The sequence below is a fragment of the Poecilia latipinna genome, unplaced genomic scaffold (genome assembly GCF_001443285.1).
Source record: "Poecilia latipinna isolate Pla-1442-1.1 unplaced genomic scaffold, P_latipinna-1.0 Scaffold242, whole genome shotgun sequence".
Classification (NCBI taxonomy): Eukaryota; Metazoa; Chordata; class Actinopteri; order Cyprinodontiformes; family Poeciliidae; genus Poecilia; species Poecilia latipinna.
The window spans coordinates 225,624-247,768 of record NW_015112858.1 but is presented as its reverse complement, the minus strand read 5'-3'; the positions used below and the strand labels follow the sequence as shown (position 1 = coordinate 247,768).

Here is a 22,145-nt window from a genome sequence, read left to right as displayed (position 1 = left end):
CTTCTGTCTTGGCGCTGCAGGTGAACGATCGCCAGTCGCAGGCCTCCACTCATGGTAACCTGGCGGTGGCTTATCAGGCGCTGGGAGCTCATGACCGTGCTCTCCAGCATTACCGTCACCACCTGACCATCGCACGGGAACTCAGAGACACTCAGACAGAAGCGAGAGCCCTAGGCAGGCCAAACAAAAGAGAAAGATGGATTTTTTTAAATGACTTCCTGAGCAGGTGTGCTAACGTTTCTGATTTTGCTCTGCAGCAAACCTGGGGAACTTCCACAGCTGGAGGGGAGAGTACGCTCAGGCTCTGCCCTACTTCCAGCAGTACCTGGCTCTGTCCCCGGGGCTGCAGGACCTGGAGGGCGAAGGGAAAGTCTGCCACAACCTGGCCTATGCTCACTACTGCCTGGGACAGTACAAAGATTCTGTCAGGTGAGCGAAGCGTTGCTACGCAGGTGAAAGCTTTTCTTTTTTGCATACTTGGTGAAAACCTTCTGATTTGAAACATTTTCGTCGATTCCTCAGGTATTATGAGCAGGACCTGGCCCTGGCTAAAGATCTGCAGGACAAATTAGCACAAGCTAAAGCCTACTGTAACCTGGGTTTGGCCCACAAAGCTCTCGGAGAGTACAGCCGAGCAGAGGAGTGTCAGAGATACCTGCTCTCTCTGGCTCAGGCTCTGGACAACACACAGGTCACCCAGCTGACGCTCTGTTCACTCACACACCGTGGAGCTGCTGGTTTTCAGGGAGCAGTCGACGTTAACCGGCGGTGTTGTGTTTCTGTTGCTCAGCAGGCGGTTTTCAGGGCCTTCGGGAACCTCGGGGACGTGTTTGTGTGTCGGGGGGATCTGCCCGGAGCGCTCAAGTTCTACCAGCAGCAACTGGCTGTGGCTCAGAAAGCTGCCAACCAGAAGATGGAAGCCGACGCATACGCTGCACTGGGATCCGTTCACAGGTAGTGAGGAAGTTCACCGCTGTGTGCTTCGACCTCTGCACTGTGACAGCGGGTGCTGGGATTACGTTTTGTTTTCTTTGGAGAACAAAATTTGCATTTCTGGATCAGAATCTTTACCTCAATGTTTTTATAGATTCCCAAAAGGGCCAACATTTCCAAATCCAACATGTCAACAGAGTTAAAGAGAGATTTTACTGTAATCTGCTCAGCCTTACTGTTATCTGCTCTCTCTCCCATCCTGAAGGAACAGCAAACCTTTCTTGACTTTCCTCTCCCTTCATTTGTAACTCCTCTTCCTCTGCCTCCTCACCCTTCTCTCCCATACAGGCTGCTCCGCCAGCTGGACGCCGCCCTGTCCTTCCACAGCCGGGAGCTGACTCTCCGTAAGGACCTGGCCGACCCCCAGGGGGAGTGCCGGGCGCTGGGCCGCCTGGCGGCAGTCCACATGGCGCTGGGCGACTACACCACGACCTTCCAGTGCTACGAGGCCCAGCTGGGGCTGGCGCAGGGCCTCCGGGACGCCCGACTGGAGGCGCAGGTCCACGGGAACATGGGCATCACCAAGATGAACATGGCGGTGTTCGAGGAAGCCATCGGATACTTCGAGCAGCAGCTGGCCATGCTGCAGCAGCTGAGCGGCAGCGAGGGCATGCTGGACAGAGGGAGGGCCTACGGGAGCCTGGCCGACTGCTACGACGCCCTGGGAGACTACGAGGAGGCCATCCAGTACTACGAGAAGTACCTGACGGTGGCTCAGAGTCTCAACCACGTCCAGGACCAAGAGAAGGCCTACAGAGGCCTGGGAAACGCACACAGGTTGGTGTCAGCTGGTGGAAGGAAAACCTCCAAAACCTGTTCCTTGTTTGTTGGAGTCCTTACTGTTTTAGGAACCTCTACTTTACTTTCTGACCTATTTCTTCTGAATATTATTGTTTTCCTTTTTCTCTTTTGTAACCCAACTGAAAGGGGTTAATAGTTCTATTTCTATTTTTTACATTTATTTTCCTTTATTTTATTAACTGGAAGTCTGTTGAGTTGACAGGAAGTTTGCCATGCAACAAGTTGGCTGACTGTGACATTGTGTACATGCCTGGAACTGGGTTACATTTATAATTCTGATATTGACTTACAGTAAGCTGAGAGTCTGCCGGCAAAGTAAACATCTGGATTTGAACTGGAGCTAAAAACAATGGAGCTCATTCAAAATGGCAACACAATTGTTTCTCACACAAAACATGAATACACTTTTATTGTGCATATTCTTGTAATATTGGCTTTCAACTTTTATTTTCTAGTGTTTTTTTCAAAACGAGTTTTTGCACACATTTCCTTGTTAAAGAACAAGTTGTTTTTTTAATCCAGATAATCCTGGTGAGATGATTGGTAAAAACACACTAAACAAAATATTTTGAGTCATATTTGACTCTCCAGGCCAAAACTAGGAACAAGTCAAACAGACAAAAACAAAAAATGAAAACCATCAATTTGAAAGTAATGATTTTTAGGTATTTATGCAGAGTATAGTAGATGAATTCATGAAGAAACCACCACAGGCTTTAAATCGTAGTTTTGAAGGTTTTCAAATTGTAAACTTTGTAGTTCGTTTACAAAGAACAAAAACACAAAATCTTACCAAGTATTTTTTTTCTAGTTTATAACCCTAATATCTAATTACGCTAAAAATAAGACTAAACTTGTTCCAGTGGCAGATTATTTCACTTATTACAAGACATTTTGCTCATGTTAAAATTGAAGAAGTCTCCCCGGATCAACAACTTTTTATTTATATTCAACAGTCAATTACTTAAAACAAGGTCCTATATCTCACTGGAAAGTTGCTTGTACATCAGTTTTGTCTTTCAATCGGATCCCTTCATCAGCCTGTTTCCATGTAATTCAACACAAGTCGTGTTAACAGACAGAAGTCTTAACGAGGAGTTTCTCTCCTCCATCTGGTGTTTCTGCTCTCCAGACTGTGAATGAGACGATAGTGAAGAGAAAGGAGAGCCTCATTTGGCTCAAACTCAGCTTCTGTTAAAGCATGAAAAGAGGGTAAAAGCACTTTAATACAGCCAAAATATATCTAAACAATCTGTTATTTTTTTTCTTTTCTTTTCTTCCGTTTTCCCTGTGGGTGCAGGTCCATGGGCAGTCTCCAGCAGGCGCTGGTGTGCTTCGAGAAGCGGTTGGTGGTGGCCCACGAGCTGGGCGGCGAGGGCGGGGGGAAGGCGCAGGCTTACGGGGAGCTGGGCACCCTGCACAGCCAGCTAGGGAACTACGAGCAGGCCCTGTCCTGTCTGGAGCACCAGCTCAGCATCGCTCGCTCAGCAGGGGTAAGGTTCACACTGCCAGGCTGCCAGTCTGGCAGGAAATAGTATTTGTGAAATGTATATCGGAGACGGTAATAATCCCTCGTTTCATGTGGCAGGATAAATCCCTGGAGGCCGAGGCGAGCGACGCCCTGGGAGGCGTTTATCAGCTGATGGCAGACAACGAAACTGCTCTGCAGGTTTGTACTATGCTGCTCTTTATTTCTATCTGTCTAGTCAGCTCAGCATAAAGAGCAGAGACAGGTGAGGAAACATCCAGAGGTGTTTAAAGTGTCCAAAAGTTGTGTTCAAGTGAGAATTGCACCACATCAACATGTTTCTACTCAAGTTAAAGTAAAAAGAAACGACTCAAGTAAGAGCGGTTTGGTAAAAATCAAGTAGTAACAAATCAAAACATCTTTTAATGTTTAAAAAAGACCAAATCTTGTTTTTTCAAAGCTGCAGTGTGCAAATTTTAAAAAAATGATTTTTTTATGTATTTGTTGAAACTGTCAAAATGCCATAACAGAATGATATGAGGCAGATAACCTGTGACAAATATCCATCTCCTCTGCCTAACTCGAAACAACCAATCAGAGCCAGGAGGCGGGTCTTAGCGCTGTCAATCATCCCTCCTTTGGCATTGCTCATTCAGTCTTTTTCTTCCCCCTTTGCTCTCTGCTGCACTGCAGCTAGCATAGCCTGTTGTGAATGCTAAGGCTAGTTAGCATAGCCACTAATGACTTCAGATAAACAGTTTTCCAATTGTTTCTCCACCTTTAGCACATTTAGCAGCACATACACAAGGTTGATTGAGTCATTCAGTGAAGTCCCTCACAGTAGGCCTGTCACTATAACAAATTTTGCTGGACTATAAATTGTCCCAGAAGATATTGCAATAAATGATGATATTGTTGTTTTGGACCATTTTCCAAGTAATACAATGTTAATGGCAAATTAATGAAAGAACACATTCTCAATGATGAATAAACTTCACATTCTATTGAACATTTTACGCTGAAACTGAAAGACTTTTTAAATATCCAAAACAAAACAACAGAAGCAACAAATAAAATGAATGATGAAGGCTCTATGAACAGAATAAGGGCTGGTTGAGACCAAAGCACCAGACTGAAGCCTTCTGTCACGAAACAATTTGGTAGAAAGAGAAAAACAGTAAATCAAGCAAATGGAAATTATTGAGCTTATTAAATTATTTTCATTTACCAGGCCAGCCATTTGTTGATTTATTGCTGGTTGCGACAGGCCTAACTCACAGTGTGTTTCCAGAAATTTTACTCAAATAAGAGGCAGGCAGGCAGGCTTCATTCACACACACATTCCTGATTAAAGTGATATGATGTAATTAAGCCTGCTGTTCCTGCTGCAGTGGCACCAGAGGGCGCTGAGCATCGCCGAGCAGACGGGCTGCGTGAGGAGCCAGGGCCGCGCCTACGGCAACCTGGGCCTGACCTACGAGGCTCTGGGGAACTACGAGCGGGCCGTGGTGTTTCAGGAGCAGCACCTCAGCGTGGCGGCGCAGACCAACGACCTGACGGCCAAAACTATGGCCTACGGAAGCCTGGGGAGGACACACCACGCCCTGCAGAACTACACTCAGGCTGTGATGTACCTGCAGGAAGGTGATGCACAAGATACACACACACACGCACGCACAAACACACACACCTTCAGTTATACAGACGCAAACAGAGTTTCTCTTCTTTGCCAGTAGTTTACAAGCTTTATTTATAAAAATGTGATTTCTATCGTTTAAATATTTCACATTTGCCTCATAAAGTTTTGCTAGTTGTTTGTTTTCAGGGCAGGAAAATTAGAGCTGCACCGATCCGATACTAATATCTGTATCAGTGCTGATATTGAAAACCATTCTAGATCTGATATCGACGACAATGTGTCTGATACATAAAGACAGATCTATTCAGTCTAAGTCTATGCTTTGTGCTCTTTTCAATGTTTATTTTTTACATGTTTGACCAAAGTAGTCAAGCTATTATTTTTGTCAGTTTCCTCATTATTTATTTTCCATTATTTATTTTTCTCCTTATTACTCTGACTGAACAAATTAAAGTTGTTTTTTCATGTTTGACCAAGCATTTATTCTTCAGCCCAGATTAAATTGATTGTTCAAAGCAAGGCGAGATTTGGCTGAATAGTTACCATGTCAACCTGTGCATCACGTCTACACGCTCTCCACATCAGATGTAGATTTCTTTAGTAGTTTTTTGGGGTGGGGAGGCAAAGTGTTTTGAATTCATGCTTAGAATTAAAACTTTCTTTCAAACAGTTTAGGGTAGGTCTATATGCTGTGCAAGACATGTTCATTTGCACAAAATTCTCAAGTAATGAGACGTCACCAGTTCAGTCCTGCCTGTTTTGACCTTTCAGAATGACTTGTTTCAGAGATGGGGTCATTTGGACCCCTGGGTTTTTACCCTCAGTGCTGTCCTGCAAGGTCACTACACTTTAGTTGCTAGGTGAGGAGCGGCGCCCGCCGACTGTGACCTCAATATCAGGAGATTTTTGAAACTGAAATACTTTAAATTATTTTCGTTAAGCACTTGGACTGTTTCCAGCAGCAGCAGAAACCCAAACTACAAAAACATGCAAAAGGTACATGTGGCAGAATAGGTCACATTAAAAAAAACAAACATTGAAACTGAAAAAAGTTACAAAACTACTTTAGTTTTAATATAAATTAGAACTTTTTGCTTTATTTACTGCATTTTTGAAACTTAAATTGTAAATTTATGTTTGTATTTATTGCTTTTAGACAATTTAGTCGTTTTAATCTCAAACCCTGCAAGCTTACGGTACTACTTACAGCTCCAAATTTAAATTATTTTAATTGCTAACGTTTGCTAACTCTTTAGAGTGTACTTTGAGCTATTTTTAGATTTTGCAGAGTTATTTATGTAATCTGGAAAACGTTTTCTGGTGTAATAATCTGTGTGCTCTTATAACATCATCCACAGTTAAAACTGCTGCAGCTTCATTCAGTCCAAATCCAGACTTAAGCAGCTGTTATTTGATCATTCCTGACCTCTGTGTGTCTCTCAGATCCTTTGGCTGTAAATTGATCATTACCTCCACAAGCAGCACAGGACTGCTCTCAGCGATGAGGTGAGGAAACGTTTGGAAATGAGCCTCCAATTAACCCCCACGGGTAAAACACACAGAAGAGCACGCAACCTCGAAGGAGACGAACACACACAGAGGCAGGAATGTTTTCTTTATCTGATGAGATTCTGCTCAATCCGAGGCCCTAATGAGAACTAAACCGAAGCGGGTGAGACCGCCCGCGCCCCTCCCAGGAGCCGACATCAAACATGTCTGGGACAAACCGAAGACAAGAGAGAGACAATACAGCGAGTCTGAATTTGAATGAGCTGATCAAAAACAAGAGGAAAGGAACAGTGGGAGAAAGTGAATGACGCATCCGAGCATCATGGGCTAATCAGTGGAGCCTGCTTCAGAGCAGCAACAGTTGTCACGGTTTTTTGTTGTTGTTGTTGTGATGAGCTGTCATCTGATATCCGTGGTGTGATTCCCTCCCAGGTCTGCGGCTGGCTGAGCAGCTGAGCCGCAGAGAAGACGAAGCCAAGATCCGCCATCGCCTCGGGCTTTCTCTGTGGGCCAGCGGAAACCTGGAGGAGGCACAGCACCAGGTTTATGAAGTTATTACGTTTCAAGAAATGAGAAGCAGGAATGCCGCTATGTCACTTAGTCCACCGTAACACAATTAATAAACGACAAAGGTGTGTAGAGTAGCCAAAAGGATTAGCACTACTTCGCACGACGGCTAATAAGGGCCACTGAGAAAAAAAAGAGGAGGAAATTTCTGCTGAAGAACCTCTGAAATTTTGGGAATAATCTCAAAAATTGTCTAGATAAAGCATGGAAATATCTGAGTTTGAAAAGTTGAACATCTTTGACTTTTGGGAATTTGCAGAGAAACTCAAAAATGTCCAAGTCTTTTTCAAGAAAATGTTTGCAGGAGCTTAATCTCAAAATTTCTACTTTTTTTTAAAGCATATTTCTGAGTTTTAAGCTCAGAAGTTTTCTCTCTTTTTCAGAGATTTTTTGGTTGAAATTTATTCCATTTATTTCTGTTTACAATTTCCCTAATACACTGGCATAACTTCAACATATTATTTTACACAAACAAGATTATTAAATCTGTATTGTTTACCCTAATTATCTAGGAAAACCTGCTTTATTTCTTTCTTATAACTAGAGCGCAGTTTTTAGTAATGCCTAGATTCAGGTTCAGCCATAAACAGAACCCAGTGTAAGTGCATTTTTCTCTCATACTTTATGAAATATAGCTGGTTTTTTAAGTAACTAATGACCAAAAAATGTGTTGGGAAACTGAAAGATGAAACAGTAACAGTAGAGTGTCAAATACTCATCCAGTACTGATCAGCCGCACAGTTCAGCACTTTTTATTTTGATACTTCTTTTCCTCACTGATTTCTAGTTGCTGCATTAATTGATCATTTCTGAGCTTATGAAGGCTGTGTGCTGGCACCACCCAGTGGTTAGCATTGTAACTGCAGGGATACTGAAGTTTTAACCATTTGACATCAGTAAGTTCTGCTAGAAATATTTTTACAAAAAAAAAGACAATATAATGAAAGTGAAAGGAAAGCATGTGAATTAAGTTCTGAATGTGAAGTTTTCAGTGGAAGGTTTGTTCACGTTGTCTGATTGTTGGATCGTTTTGTTTGGTTCCAGCTGTACAGAGCTTCTGCGTTGTTCGAGACAATCCGCCATGAGACGCAACACAACCTGGATTACAAGCTGTCCTTGTTTGATCTGCAAACCAGCTCGTACCAGGCTCTCCAGAGAGTCCTCGTCAGCCTAGGTGAAATGTTTTACCCCTCTCTGGTTTTTTTTATTATTATTATTATTATTATTATTATTATTATTATTATTTTCAAACATGAAATATAACTTTGCACCAAAGCTTGTTTGATCCACCTTCATACGTTGGTCCGTTTTTCCAGGGCGGCATGACGAGGCTCTGGCCATAGCCGAGCGGGGGCGCACTCGAGCGTTCGCCGATCTGCTGGTGGAACGCCAGAGAGGAAGCAGGCATGCGGCCGGCGCCGACCCTTACATCCCGGTCACGGTGGAGCACATCCTGGAGACGGTCAACGGCCAGAAGGCGCTGATCCTCTACTATTCGCTGGCTGGAGGCTTTCTCTACAGCTGGCTCATATCTCCAGGCACAGGTACGCAGCTGAGTCCACACAGAACCGGCACTACCACATTATCCTGAGTCCATCGAAACGCTGGATCAATGACATGTTGCAAATCTATCTCTTCTTGTAAGATTATGCCGATACGAAGTTGTTAAAACAATAACTTTATTCAGATTCGTGATGTGGTATTTGATCGTATTTTCCACCGAAGAAAGAAAACATCAGGATTTTAATGGCACCAGCAACCCTCCCGACCCCACTGAGGGACAAGGATGTAAAGAAAATGAATGAATGGATGGATGGATGGATGGATGGATCTTTTGTTGATGTTTGTTTATGATTATAAAATCATAGACATTTTTATACAAATATATATCTACTTTTTCAGTCATTACAATAAAATATAAGTTAAAATAACTAATTGAAGATGGAGATGGAAGATAGAAACAAAACAAAGAGCCTTTTTCCACAGAAGGGAAATTCAATAAAACGTTGTTTGCCACGCCCGACTTTCTGATTGGCTGCCGGTCAAATTTATGAAGTTGTTTTGCTCGTCAACTTAGAAATAGAAAAGTTTATGATAAGAATAAGACCAAAGGAAGCGTCCAGCAGCGCTGCTGTGGAGAAATTAAATACAATTTGGTGGGATTAATATAAAAATATGACATACTTTTTGTTTTGGACAAACAAAAAGTTTGTTCTAAAGAAAACATATTGAAACTGAAGAAAAGATTTGAAAGGAAAACTTTTTTTCAGTTTCAAACTTTTTTTTTCTTCTGAACAAACTTAATTTAGCTCCGTAGGATTGTGGTGGAAATGTTTTATCTGGTAATATGTTTAAGATTAAATTAATAAAATCATAACATGTTACCTGATCACCTGCTCCACCACATGTAATAATCTAGTGATCATTGAAAAGTGAGGGAAAAATGTAATGTTTCTTGTCACATTGTGTAGCTTCGTCTGTGGGTTTGCTAAGTGTTTCCCCAGACAGAAGCTGAAGCCGTATGGGGGCCACAGCATGATAAAGGTCGGGGGCCCCTTATCATGCCGAACTCCTTAGCTCTGTTTCACGTCGCTCATGTCAGGTAAACAAACTGCTCAACTTGTCGCGTGTCCTTCCTGAACCCTGCGATAGGCATCGTGAAGTTCAACGAGGCGTACCTGGGAGAGGCGGGGCCCGAGGCCTCTGAGTTCCAGGACGGCGGCGGGAGCCCGCACGGTGGAGGCCCCGTGTCTCTGGATCAGTACATCTGCAACGCCAGAGAGGCTCTGGGAGTGGACAGCCATCACAGCAGGTAGAGGCTGACGCAGAGACAGATCAATCAGAAATCAGAACTTTAGCTCCAGAAAGAGGTTCCTGTGAAAATGGATTCAGATGATTTGACTTCCTGCCCAGGGCGGCATGACCTCAGGGGTGAGGGAGGAGGGAGAGTAAGACTGTACTCAAAAGTAGAACTACTTCAACATATTTTTACTCAAGTAAAAGTAAAAAGTATTCATTCAAGAAATGACTCAAGAAAGAGTAAAAAAAGTATTTTGTAAAAACTTTTCTCAAGTTCTAAGCAACTGATCAAATTATCAATCATTTAATATTTAAAAATGAGATCATCAGACGGACAAAAATGTAAAGTTAAGTGGAAAGTTTTGTATTTTAAGGACCAAAATTACAATAATTCATATAAGCAACAAAAGAAAAGAAAAAAAAAATTCCTAATCAGTTTCTTTTGATAAAAAAAAAACAAACTTATGAAACTTTAACAAAAACTGCAGGTGTGTGTCTAAGTCTGGTGAGTTTTGGTTAAAACATGTGGGCAGAAAATTCAGAAATTTTACTCAAGTAAGATCAGAGATACTTCATAATAAAGTTACTGAAGTAAAGGAAGTACAATAAGTACTCCTAAAAGTATTTTTTTTCCAATAAGTTCCTCAAGTAAATGTAACTGAGTAAATATAACTAGTTACTTCCCAACTAAGCTGTGTATCAATTAATTATGTTTATCCAGTGGGGAGTGGGCGCCCCCTAGTGTCGGGCACAGTGTTGGCAAGTATTGCTGTACTTTTGCCAAATTGAGCACAAGTGAGATTTCTGTTGCATCTGCAGCTCAGAGATTTCAAAATTCACTTCAGATGTGATGAGAAAGAAAAGAGCTTCCAAAAAGGCAGTAGTCAACCCGACTGCGTACCACTGAACATGAATCTGTGTTTTCAGAGTGTGCTCCGGCAGTGAGACGGAGAGTGAAGCTGGAGATCTGCTGGAGCAACAGTTTGAGGAGCTAAACAACAATCTGGCCTCGGCCGCCGATCCAACCGGCTACCTCCGCATGGTGTCCAGAAATAACCGCTTCAACAGGTTCCACTGCAGCTTTCAATAACGCTCTTTCACTCGCATGCAGTGACTACAGCAAAAATACATTTAGGTGTTTTGTGTATATAAAATCCTCTGGTGTTTCAGTCAGATTCTTTTTTTCTGGTATTAAAATTTGTAACACTACTACTTTATTTTTTCTCATTGTGTATTTGCAATAAAAACCTTTCAATATTAAACACTAAAATTTGTAGCACAATTTGAATTATTTGTAACAACAACAAAAAATCTTCTTTAAGAGAAATCTTTTTATTTATTTATTTATTTTTATATCCAAACTGGTCCTGGGTAATAACTTGTACTTTTTGTTGTTGTTGAGTACACCATGCTTGGAAACCTTTCAGTATGTTATCTTTAGAAGTTCACTGATTTCAGTTTTCTGGCCGATCCTTCAAAAACCTGACCTGCTGATTGCAAGTTTGGTCAATACAGATTTTTTGTTTTGTCTTAAAAGTTGCTAAATATAGCGACAAAGTTGCTAAGTTGGCAACAGTAGGGTGACTGTTGTGGATAAGGTCTGTTTCATCACCCAAAGTGAAGGAAATCTGGGCCGATTTATCCCTTGTTATTTTCCTTATAAGGAAAATGAAGTATATACTCCAGTACAGGAAGCTGCTGGGTGTAATTCCTGAGCAAACCTTCATAGACCCATCAGTCTGAACACTAACTCTCAATGAAAGCGTATTTGTAATCCTGTTAAGTCCATATATTCCGTGTTTTATGTAAATGTCCCCCAGCAGGAGCTGTCGGAGCATGACGAGCCTTTACAGCGCCACCGTGTCTCCAGTGAAGGACGGCTTATCTCCTGTTTGCCGACCGTCTAATGTTGGCAAACCTCCTCTACGAGCCCTCTACGACTTACTCATCGCTCCCATGGAAGGGGTGTGTGTGTGCGCGCGTGTGTGTGTTTGTGACACGGCTCCTTTTCTGTCATTCTTTCATTTGAATGTTGAGCTTTCATGTTTTGTTTTTTATTTTTTTATATCTTTAATGTTTCTGCTGCAGGGTCTGATGCACAGCAGTGGATCTGTTGGCAGGAACAGGCAGCTTGTGGTAGTTCTGGAGGGAGAACTGTACCTGATCCCCTTTGCCTTGCTGAAAGGCAGCTCCTCCAATGAGTACCTGTATGAAAGGTTTAACATCATTTCTGTACCGTCCCTGGCCAGCCTGCAGGCTACAAGCAAGGTAGGCCCTTCATCCTGAGGAGGGCAGTAGAGTGCACAACTCCAATGTAAAAGAAAAAACTGAAAAATGGGGAAAATGGGTGGTCAGTTTTGAAGAACTACAAGAAATGGGAATAACCAGCACTCCGAAAACACACAGGAAGGTTTTAAAATGGTGAATAATGACTTGATCTGCAGCCGAACCGCATTCTTTTATCGGCCACATTAAAACTTTTGTACACATTTTTGGAATCTTTATCGTTCCCTTTTGTTTTTTAGGCAATTCATCTAATGACGTCATCTTTTGTAAAATATAAAATAAAATAAAAATCTGTAAGCGTAATTGCTTGTGTGTTCTCCCTACAGCCTCACCCTCGCCCCAGCGGTCCCCTGCTGTGTCCGGACGGAGGCTCGGTGGCTGCCGTGGTTGGGGCCCCTCAGCTGCCTCCCAGCGTCATGGACCGCTGGCTGTGGGGGCCCTTACCCTCGGCCCAGGACGAGGCTCTGTCTTTGGGTGAGCAGCTGGGGTGTCACCCCCTTACCGGGGCAAACGCCACCAAGGAGCGCGTCTTAGCGGCGCTGAGTCAGGCCGAGTGCGTTCACTTTGCGACCCACACGTCCTGGAAGCTCGCCGCCATCGTGCTGTCCCCCAACCACGAGCGCAGTGCCGGGGACGGGCCGCAGGAGAACGCTCTGAGCGGGACGGCGGCGTTAGCGGACGGCGCGGACCATGACGGGAAGGTCGACCGTTTGTTTCCCAGGAGTCACAGCAGCCCAGAGAGACTCCGAGGAGCGGAAGAAAGAAGCGAGGACGTGGAGAGCGTGTGCGACGGCGCGCCGCTCCACGACTTCCTCCTCACTGCCGCCGACATCCTGGACCTGTGCCTCTCGGTCAAGCTGGTGGTTCTGAGGTATTTATGTTTGATAGTAACTAGTTACATTTTCTCAATTACATTTACTTGAGTAACTTTTTGGAAAAAAATTACTTTTAGGAGTATGTTTATGTTCTAGTTAAGTAATTTTATTATGAAGCATTTTTACTCTTACTTGATTTTTGGGTCAAACTACCCACCCCTGCAGATGCAGATGACGTCTGACTCGTTTGTTGTTTCAGGTCATACCCGGAGTCTAGCTGCAGAGTGACGGCCGACGGAGTGGTGGGTCTGACCCGGGCTTTCTTGGCTGCGGGCGTTCAGTGTGTGTGCGTGTCTCTGTGGCCGGTGCAGGTCGCTGCTTCCAAGCTCTTCATGCACACGTTCTACACGGCGCTGCTAAACGGCAGCAAAGCCAGCGTGGCTCTGACGGAGGCCATGAGGAACCTGCAGAGCAGCAAGCACTTCTCACACCCTTCCAACTGGGCTGGTGAGCTAAAAGAATAAAACATCCACAGATTCCTGATGGAATATTAAAGCTATCTCAAGTCAGCCTCTGTTCTGTGTGCGGACAGCAGTTTTCTTCCAAGCTAGCTTTGTATTAGCCGTGCAAATGTAAATTTGTTCAGTTTGTGAGGGTGAACTGAGGTCCTCCTGGAGACACAGTTACATAAAGGGCGCCATTTTTTAAAGTTACAGTCAAAATTGAGCATCAGTAACTTGAGTTATTTAGTCATAAGAGGGAAAAAAATGGGAGTTCATGTTTCAAAGTCATATTTTCACCATGTTATTTGTTCAGTTATGCATGTTACAGTTTCACACTCAATATCAGCTTAATATTTAACTTTAAACTAAATTTTTAGTTTGTATCTACAGCAACAGTGACTGAATGGTTCTCAAGACTCAGCTTTTGTATGACTGCACACAAGTTACATAGTTAGCTAAATACTGATAATATTTATTGTGTATAAATATTATTTATACTGTGCTAAATATTTATTCTAGAGCTAAATATTTAGCTTCAAAATAAATATTTTGCTCTCTAAATATATATTTGAGATATTTATTATTTTTAATGTTATTTTGACAAAAGACTAAATAGTCAGTTTCAAATGAAATACTTAACTTGCTACATATTTAATTTGAACCACCAAGTAAAATCTTTAGCTTGCAACAAAAATATTTATTGTTTTTAATGTTATTAAGACTAAATATTTATCTTCAAACTAACTATTTAGCTTCCAATGAGACATTTAGTTTGCTAACTAAATATTCAATTTGGAGCTAAATATTTAGTCTACATTACATTGTGAAAACAATACATGTTTATGTAGTTGAGCTCATATATGTAGTTATTTAATAATTTTATAATTGAAAATGTTGCTTATTTTGTCGATGTATAGTTTTTATTAATTAATTAATTACAGACCAACTCAGTTAACTCAATTACAAACTTTAATGTTGTTCATGTTGTAGTTCACTTTCAAAGCCCTGATTAACATTGACATCATCACAAAATGCTATACACACTTGAGACTGGAACCTTTAATTATGTTAGTATTATGCACACTTATGTCTAACTATCAGCATTTAATTTAGTATCAGTTCGACAGCCAAAATACAACTATTCATATATATATTTGTATTTAGAGACAGCAAGTAATTACCATGGAGCGTTAGGAGTTTAATGAACTACGTGTGTGGAGGTTGAAAGATGTTTTTGAAGCTGACCTGGACTGTTCCTCTCTAATGTGCAGATTGTAGTTTTGTAATGTTTCTGTCAGAAATGCGTTTGTGTCCCTTGGATCCTGAAGGCAGACGTCGTTTTGTTTCTGCTGTTCCAAACTAACTCTTAGTGATTTATCTGTGCCGCCCTGCTGTGCGTCTTCCTCCAGGTTACCTGCTGATAGGCAGCGATTTGAAGCTGAACAGCCCCATGTCGCTGGTGGGTCAGGCCCTGGCAGAGATCCTGCAGTACCCAGAGAAAGCCCGGGACGCCCTCAGGGTGCTGCTGCACCTGGTGAGCTGCCATGATATAAAGAACTGATGTATATTTTTATCTTTCTGGTTTTGTTTTTGTTGTTTTCTTGTCAAAGCAGTAGAGAAATATATGTATAATGTCAGTATCAATTTAATGAATTTCTTAAAAAGAATGACAGCATTTTAAACTTTTTTGCTTGTTTTTTAAAACATTTTGCAGCTCTACACAGGTCTAATTTAGCCGATCTTAAGGCAGACATTGTTGTTTTGTTATTTCTCTTCTCAGGTAGAAAAGTCGCTGCAGCGCATTCAGAGCGGTCACTGCAACCCCATGTACACGTCGCAGCAGAGCGTGGAGAACAAGGTGTGTGTGTGTGTGTGTGTGTGTGTGTGAGAGTGTGTGTGTGTGTGTGTGTGAGAGGCTGTGCTCCCGCTCTGCCGCTCCTCCCCTCATGTCTCCCTCTCCCCCCGTTAAGGTCGGCGGCGTTCCTGGCTGGCAGGCCCTCCTGTCTGCTGTGGGCTTTCGGCTGGAGGTCTCTGGCTGTGGTGGCGGACTCCCTGCGGCCGTGTTCTTCCCGACCTCTGACCCTGGAGACCGTCTGCAGCAGTGCAGCAACACGCTGCAGGCTCTGCTCGGTAACACAGCTGTTGGCAATATTCCACTTGTACCAAGAGATTTTTAATGTTATAATTAATTCATCTTCCAGTGGAATTTGAACTTTTTCATGAATATTGAGGAATTATTGAATTAGAATAAGCCTCTATCTTTTGCTAAAAAGTTACTTTTAAGTTAGTTTATCTTATTTCAAGTGTAGTGAGAAATTTGCTCTAGAAACTAGACCAAAATTATTTGGTAAGATTTTGTTTATTTGGGGAATACCTACTTAACCCCCATTAGCTGAGTATGAAATATTTTAATTAAATAAATAAAGTTCTGTGTAAATTGTTGTATATGAGAAACTTAAAAAGGGTTTTGCATGTTTGCATTAATAAAAGAAAGGCATCACTTGAAAAATATACCAAAACAAAGCATTTAGTCTGTTTTCAGCAATCAGACCAGGACTTGTGTCAATGTTTTTATAAAAGCTTGTTGTGTGAATTTATTCATTCATTAAAAGCAGATCTGAGAGCAGCAGAACTGGCTTCTCAGTAAAAGTCCCTGTATACTTGGGGTTTTATTTACTGTGAAAAAAAAGGAAGTGAAATGCTTGATTGTTTCTAATTTATCAGGAATATTTTTACCCTCATTAAGAATAAAAAAAATCTCCATCTGCGTCAACTGACTATGGATTAGGTGAGACAGATCTGTGCCATTTTTGAATTGCAGTCATTTGACACTCCTGGCCTAAAACCTTGGAAAGATTTATGTTTGATGTATTTGATGTTTTAAAAATAACTGGTTGTGGACTGTTTATGTTCAGATCAAAAAGCAAAAAGGTTCCAGAAACGATGTAGATTTTAAGTCGGTATTAAATCTACAGTGTTCCTGTTGAAGCTCTACTAAAGCTCATATGTTCCCCTGCAGGTCTGACTCCTGCGGCTCTGCAGGCTCTGTGTAAGCTGGTCACAACATCTGAAGCAGGAGAGCAGCTCATTCACAAGGTACAGCAGCAGCTCACACGTCTTCACGTGGCGTCTGAAGGAAAAATGCATAAACTGATTTTTAATAGTTTTTAAAATAAAATAAAATAAATAAAATAAAAAATAAAAATCTGTTTTCCAAGCTGGAAAATCCAACAACATTGTGTTGATGAAAGTTCTGAAAGGAAATCTGTTCTACTACATTTCCCTGTCCTGGCGGTTTTAAAAGGCTCTTGGTATTGATTATTAAGAGAATTTGTGGATTTGAAACACAATTGAGCAATATATCAAATCTGTATTTCAGTTTAGATTCCAAACAAATAAAAAAAAAAAATATGTACTCATCAAATTCAACAAAAAAAAATCATAATTACTTCAGAACACTTCTTTCTGTATGACTCTGTCTGAAACCCAATGCTAAGTGCAAAAAAATTCTCCATCTCTGCATATATTTTTGCTGTTGTTTTAACATGTTGAATATTTGCATAACTTTGACTATGTTGATGCATGTTGTAGAATTTCATTGGCCGGGTGTCCCTTCAGCATTTCCATGTTCCATTGACTCCAATTCAAAATGGATTTTAAATTTAAATTCACTACTCAGCAGCGCTCCTGACAGGGGGGGTTCAGGGGGGGCGTAGTCCTCCCTGAAAAATGCTGATCTTGCCACTGACCACATAGAAAATCATGTTAACTTCAAATAAACGCATACAGTCGTCTTCTTCTTCAAGCTAAAATAAATAATAAAAAATATGTGTATTTTAGCTGTGCCACCCCAACATTTTTACCCCATGAATATTTTCTTGCGGCGCCATTGTCACATCCACTTGGAATTTGATTTCTATTCTCTTTTTTTTTGTTTCATCTTTAATGTTATTTAAAATTTTCAAATCTTGTTGCTGGTAGCTAAAAATTGTATGACTAGCGTCTTCATGGACCAGACAGCCAGTGTTCATGGACATGCAGACATATGTCCATGAACACTGGCCATAATGTCATAAAACAAACCAGTTATTGCATAATTAGGTATCTATTCTTCTTCTTGAAAACTTCTAACCATATTTGCAAGAACACATCATGTCTGAGCTGAAGCCACAGCACACAGACAGGAACGAGTTCAACATTCCCATTAGTTGATTGGATATCTAAGCTAAGCGGTTGCCATGTGAAATTATTACCTCTCAGCCCTGATCCTGACATCCCAGTGAGCCTTTTCTATCCGGACATGTTCATCTCATATTTCCACATTTTTACCAGCTGTCAAACACATCGGTCATACAGTTAAGGGAGGACACTGTCAGGCATCACTCTTTGCTTGTACGTCATCCTGACATTCCTACCAAACCGCATCCTAGTTATCATTCATTGATACCATAAATGAATACATACGTGACAGAGTGTGGAACATAAAACGCTGAAGTTCTGTATCCTCTTCTCTTACACTTGCGTCTCAAAGGCCGTGAAAAGCATGGTGGTGACGGTAAGTGTACTTGGTGTGATTTAGAGTGAGATGTTTTATTTTATCCTATTGACTCTATGTATGCTTCCAAATATAAATATGTCAGAGGTAGGAAAGGCATTCAGGGAATGTGGTGGGGAAAAAAACCCAAACAATCAATCAGTCCATGCTTTCTGTTACATCTCACTTCCTGTCTGAAGCTTCATCAGGTCCTGGTGCAGCTGCAGTCCGTCGACAAAGACCAAGACTTCCCCCTGGCTCCCATCCAGGTGTCGATCAGCGTTCAGCTCTGGAGGCTGCCTGGCTGCCATGAGTTCCTGGCTGCTCTGGGTGAGCTGGCATTCTTTCTCTCCTTTACTCACATCTCCTTATTTCCTTTTAAACCTTTTCCCCAACTTTCTCCCTTTCCTTTCCATCTCCATACCCATAAAATTTTAAATAAACCCAAAGCGATTTCTAATAAAGCCATGGCGAAACTTGTAATATGCTACCAGAGAAAGTAAATCTGTAGGGCCTCGCCTTGCCACTGCTGTTTGTAAAAACAAGCAAAAAGTTTAATTTATGAATTTCTGCTAAGCTTATTAGCTGACTCTGATATCGAGAAGCGTCTCGTGTTTGCAGGTTTTGATCTGTGCGAGGTCGGTCAGGAGGAAGTCGTGTTGAAGACGGGAAAACAGGCCAGCAGACGTAACATGCATTTCGCCCTTCAGGCCCTTCTTGCCCTGTTTGGTGAGAATAATAATTGTTTTTGTTTCTAAATCAAATTATTTTTAACTTTTTCACATTACACTTCTCTATTAATTGTCTTCCTTTTCTTATTAAGACTCCACAGAGCTTCCCAAGCGACTCAGCATGGACAGTTCGTCGTCTTTAGAGTCTCTGTCGTCCTCCCAGTCGGCCTCCCAGCCTCAGTCTTTGCCCCTCTCTCTCAGCTGTTACCCTCCCCAGCCCTTCTTACCTCCCGGTTGCTCCGACAACCTCTCCTGCGACGCCATCTCCGTCTACAGCCTCAGCTCCCTCGCCTCCTCCCTCAGCTTCCTGTCTCGGCCCGAGCCGGCGGGAAGTGACATCATCAGTCATCGCTCGCATCAACAGGAGCCAGAGAAGCAGGGTGGAGGAACGGGTCTGTACTACTCCTCGCAACGCCTGGCAAGAGGCCGGCTGGCCAATCACGGAGGAGCGTCGGCAGGAGGAGAGGACGAGGAGTACGAGGGCTTCTCCATTATAAGCAGCGAGCCGCTGGGGCGGGCGGGGAGGGAGTGCGACACGCTGCCGCTCCCTGCGGGACACCGGCAGGGCAGAGGTGGTTCCAGCAGAGGGTCTGCGGTGGGCCAGACTCTGATAGTTTCTTCCAAGGGGAGCATCAGCACGCCGACGTCCCCACTCAAAGCTCCACCACTGGCACTGCCGGACCATCCAAGCTCCAAGGTCACCCAAAAAATGTAAGTTTAGGATTAATTCAGTCAAAAACGCTAATTTAGGGTTATTTATTTTACAAACTTACCCCTGACTTTAAAACCTAGTCGTTCCAACCTTTGTATCAACAACTTCCTTCAAGTGTTTGCAGTGAATGCCAATGAGTCTTCTATGTCACTGTGGAGGAATTTTGGTCCTTGTTCTTTGAGTTTCGATTTAGCATGAGGAGCTGCCCTGGTGGAGAAGAAACTGGACTTGGTGACCAAGTAGCTTGTCACACTTGCTAGTATTTATTTGGATTGTGGGAAATGAAGTAATTTGTCATAAGAGATGAATGCAAGTGGTACGCTCGACTATGAAAACTCACGTATGCACAGCTCACAGAATACACACAATACACCCGAGCACTTGGTTTATCGAAGACGGGTTACTGTCAGTGCAAAGTGCACTCTAAGACTTAAAAGAGCATGTGCAATTTGGCCACTTGCTAAAATAACAGCGCCATCTAGTGGGTTGGCATAACAACTTGGTGGTCTTGTCAAATCTTAAAATTTTCTCTGACCATCATCTGAAAATACCTGCAGTTATCAGACAGTGGTCTTATGTAAACATAGCCTTAGTATTCATTTTCACAAAGTCAGTTTTGAGTGAAACTGTAACATTTTTGTTAGAGTTTCAACTGTAACAAAAATATTACAGTTGAAACTGTAACAGGGATTGGAGTCTCATATTTTGAAAGTGCAAGATGAGGTCGAGGTTAAGGGTCAAAGCTAATGCATCTCAAAGACAGAAATCAAATCACCATGTAGTGCCTCAGCATGACAACTACAGCAGATTCAAGGTTTCTTGGTGATCTTGTGTAAATGGTGATGCAGTGTCATCTACACATGGAGACTTTCCCCAAAAATACAGTCAGTTTCCCTGTGTAAACTTTAGTTTTCTGGTGTACTTCAGATTATTGGGATACCATACCATACCAACTTTATTTATAACGCACTTTTAAACAACCACAGCTGATACAAAGTGCTGTACATTAAAACACAAAATAACAATGAAAAAAAAACAAAAACAAAAAAACTCTTAGTTTAAAAACAAACAAATATACAATTTAAAACTGGATCCCACTGGAGTTGTAAGCCAAATAAAATAGATGGGTTTTAAGATGAGCTTTAAAATGGGTACAGTAAGTGCAACTGAACCATGAAAACGTGGTTGATCCTGTTTAGTTTATGACTTAATTGCAGGAAATTATATTTTCACAGTTCCAGGCTGGTTGGGTGTCCAAATATGCTAAAGACAGTTTCCTTTCTCTCCTGTAGCTCATTACCCACACGGACAGTTAAAGGGAAGGTTAGCAGCTCCGAGTCGGACCAGTCGAGCACCGAAACGGACAGCACCGTCAAATCCCAAGAAGAGAGGATGGGCCCTGCCGGACAACTGGATCCCCACGAATTGGCCCAGAAGATCCTGGAGGAGACCCACAGCCACATGCAAGCTGTGGAGACGCTGCAGAAAGCAAACATCAGAGTGACATCTCTGAGAGGAGCCGGGGGCCGAGAAGACACTCATACCAGGCAACCGTCTCTGTCTACCCCCACGACCCCGACCTTTAAACCCGCCAGAGGGGCGCGTGAGTTCCAGGCGTCCGAGACCAGTGCGTTCAGCAGACCTCCCAGCAGGGCTAGTCTGAAGGCCGGCTCGTCCCCTTTTACCGTCCATAAGCACCTTTCACCCCATGCCTCTGATTCGAGGCCTCCCCCAACTCCTCCCAAACCGCCGTCCCGCTCGTCATCGCTGCAGAAAATCAACACGTCTGCCTCTTCTTCTCCTTCTTCATCTCTCCCCGCTAAGGAGAGGAAGTCCCCCATCATCTCAGACGAGCCGGCCCAACACAAACCCAAATACTCCGGCTCGCCTTATAGCTGCCACGTATCGCCGTCTCGCTCTCCTGCCGACAGCGCCTCGTCTCCAGCCCTCTCCTACTCCTCCAGAGGCTCCGTCTCGGTGGCGTCCAGCCCGACGGACCCTTCGGAGCTCAGCCAGTCAAAGCAGGACAACAAGGTCCAGGCGATGCACAACCTGAAGACCTTCTGGGCCGGCGTCGGCCAGAAACAGGAGGCGCCCGGCCGTTTGGCATCGCTCCGAGGCGGCGGCAAAAAAATGAGTACGGTTCAGAAAGACGTTTTGGGTTTGCTGAACCTCTCGCCCAGACACGGGTCTGGCAGGAAACACGCGGACAGACATGAAGACCACGACAGACCCAACGGGCACCGCAAGCTGGAGCCCAAACCTCCACTTGCTCCATCTGCTGGTCTTCCAACAAACCACAAAGGAGGCATCAAACTTCCCTCTGGGAACGGATACAAGTTTCTTTCACCTGGACAGTTTTTTCCATCTTCTAAATGTTAAAGGTTTGGATATTTACCCCAATGAATTCTCAGGCAGCAGACTCATCTGAGGGTTCACTTTCTACGTAGACTGACAGAAACTGTCCTTTTTTTTCAATAAAGTACAGTTTTACTACTAGTCCCTGCTGAAGGTGGGACCTAAAATGGACCATTTCACACTGGTCTCTTTGATTTTACGTGTGTGGGTGGGTGTGTGTATGTAGGATGTACAGTGCCTTGCAAATTAAGACTTTTGTGAATATTTTCACATTTTGTCATGTTAGGACCACAAACTGCATTTTATTTGCATTTTGTGTAAAAGACAAAGTAATGCATAATTGTTAGACGGAAGAAAATTTATAATTTTCAAAACTTTTCCCCAATAAATTTCACAAATTTCACATTTCAGCCCCCTGAGTCAGCTCTGT

General features: G+C 42.7%; 1 protein-coding gene across 6 annotated transcripts in view; it reads left to right on the top strand.

Moving 5' to 3' along the window:
- ttc28 (tetratricopeptide repeat domain 28) overlaps window positions 1-21,854 on the top strand; it is a 109,254-nt gene extending 87,400 nt beyond the window's left edge. For 3 of the 6 annotated variants that reach the window (XM_015032472.1, XM_015032476.1, XM_015032477.1), the window contains 26 exons: window positions 21-174; window positions 258-429; window positions 523-691; window positions 794-954; window positions 1,282-1,770; window positions 3,095-3,287; window positions 3,383-3,463; window positions 4,654-4,906; window positions 6,843-6,952; window positions 8,022-8,151; window positions 8,294-8,521; window positions 9,630-9,789; window positions 10,704-10,844; window positions 11,597-11,741; window positions 11,865-12,044; window positions 12,389-12,933; window positions 13,137-13,384; window positions 14,790-14,914; window positions 15,161-15,238; window positions 15,351-15,510; window positions 16,400-16,476; window positions 17,912-17,935; window positions 18,115-18,244; window positions 18,536-18,643; window positions 18,738-19,356; window positions 20,650-21,854. In XM_015032472.1, coding sequence (XP_014887958.1) covers window positions 21-174; window positions 258-429; window positions 523-691; window positions 794-954; window positions 1,282-1,770; window positions 3,095-3,287; window positions 3,383-3,463; window positions 4,654-4,906; window positions 6,843-6,952; window positions 8,022-8,151; window positions 8,294-8,521; window positions 9,630-9,789; window positions 10,704-10,844; window positions 11,597-11,741; window positions 11,865-12,044; window positions 12,389-12,933; window positions 13,137-13,384; window positions 14,790-14,914; window positions 15,161-15,238; window positions 15,351-15,510; window positions 16,400-16,476; window positions 17,912-17,935; window positions 18,115-18,244; window positions 18,536-18,643; window positions 18,738-19,356; window positions 20,650-21,739 — 5,970 coding nt within the window. In that variant the 3' untranslated portion in view covers window positions 21,740-21,854. The remainder of the gene's footprint in view (window positions 1-20; window positions 175-257; window positions 430-522; window positions 692-793; window positions 955-1,281; window positions 1,771-3,094; window positions 3,288-3,382; window positions 3,464-4,653; window positions 4,907-6,842; window positions 6,953-8,021; window positions 8,152-8,293; window positions 8,522-9,629; window positions 9,790-10,703; window positions 10,845-11,596; window positions 11,742-11,864; window positions 12,045-12,388; window positions 12,934-13,136; window positions 13,385-14,789; window positions 14,915-15,160; window positions 15,239-15,350; window positions 15,511-16,399; window positions 16,477-17,911; window positions 17,936-18,114; window positions 18,245-18,535; window positions 18,644-18,737; window positions 19,357-20,649) is intronic. The other 3 variants (XM_015032473.1, XM_015032474.1, XM_015032475.1) reach the window with 3 other exon arrangements.
- The last annotated feature ends 291 nt before the right edge of the window (window positions 21,855-22,145 follow it).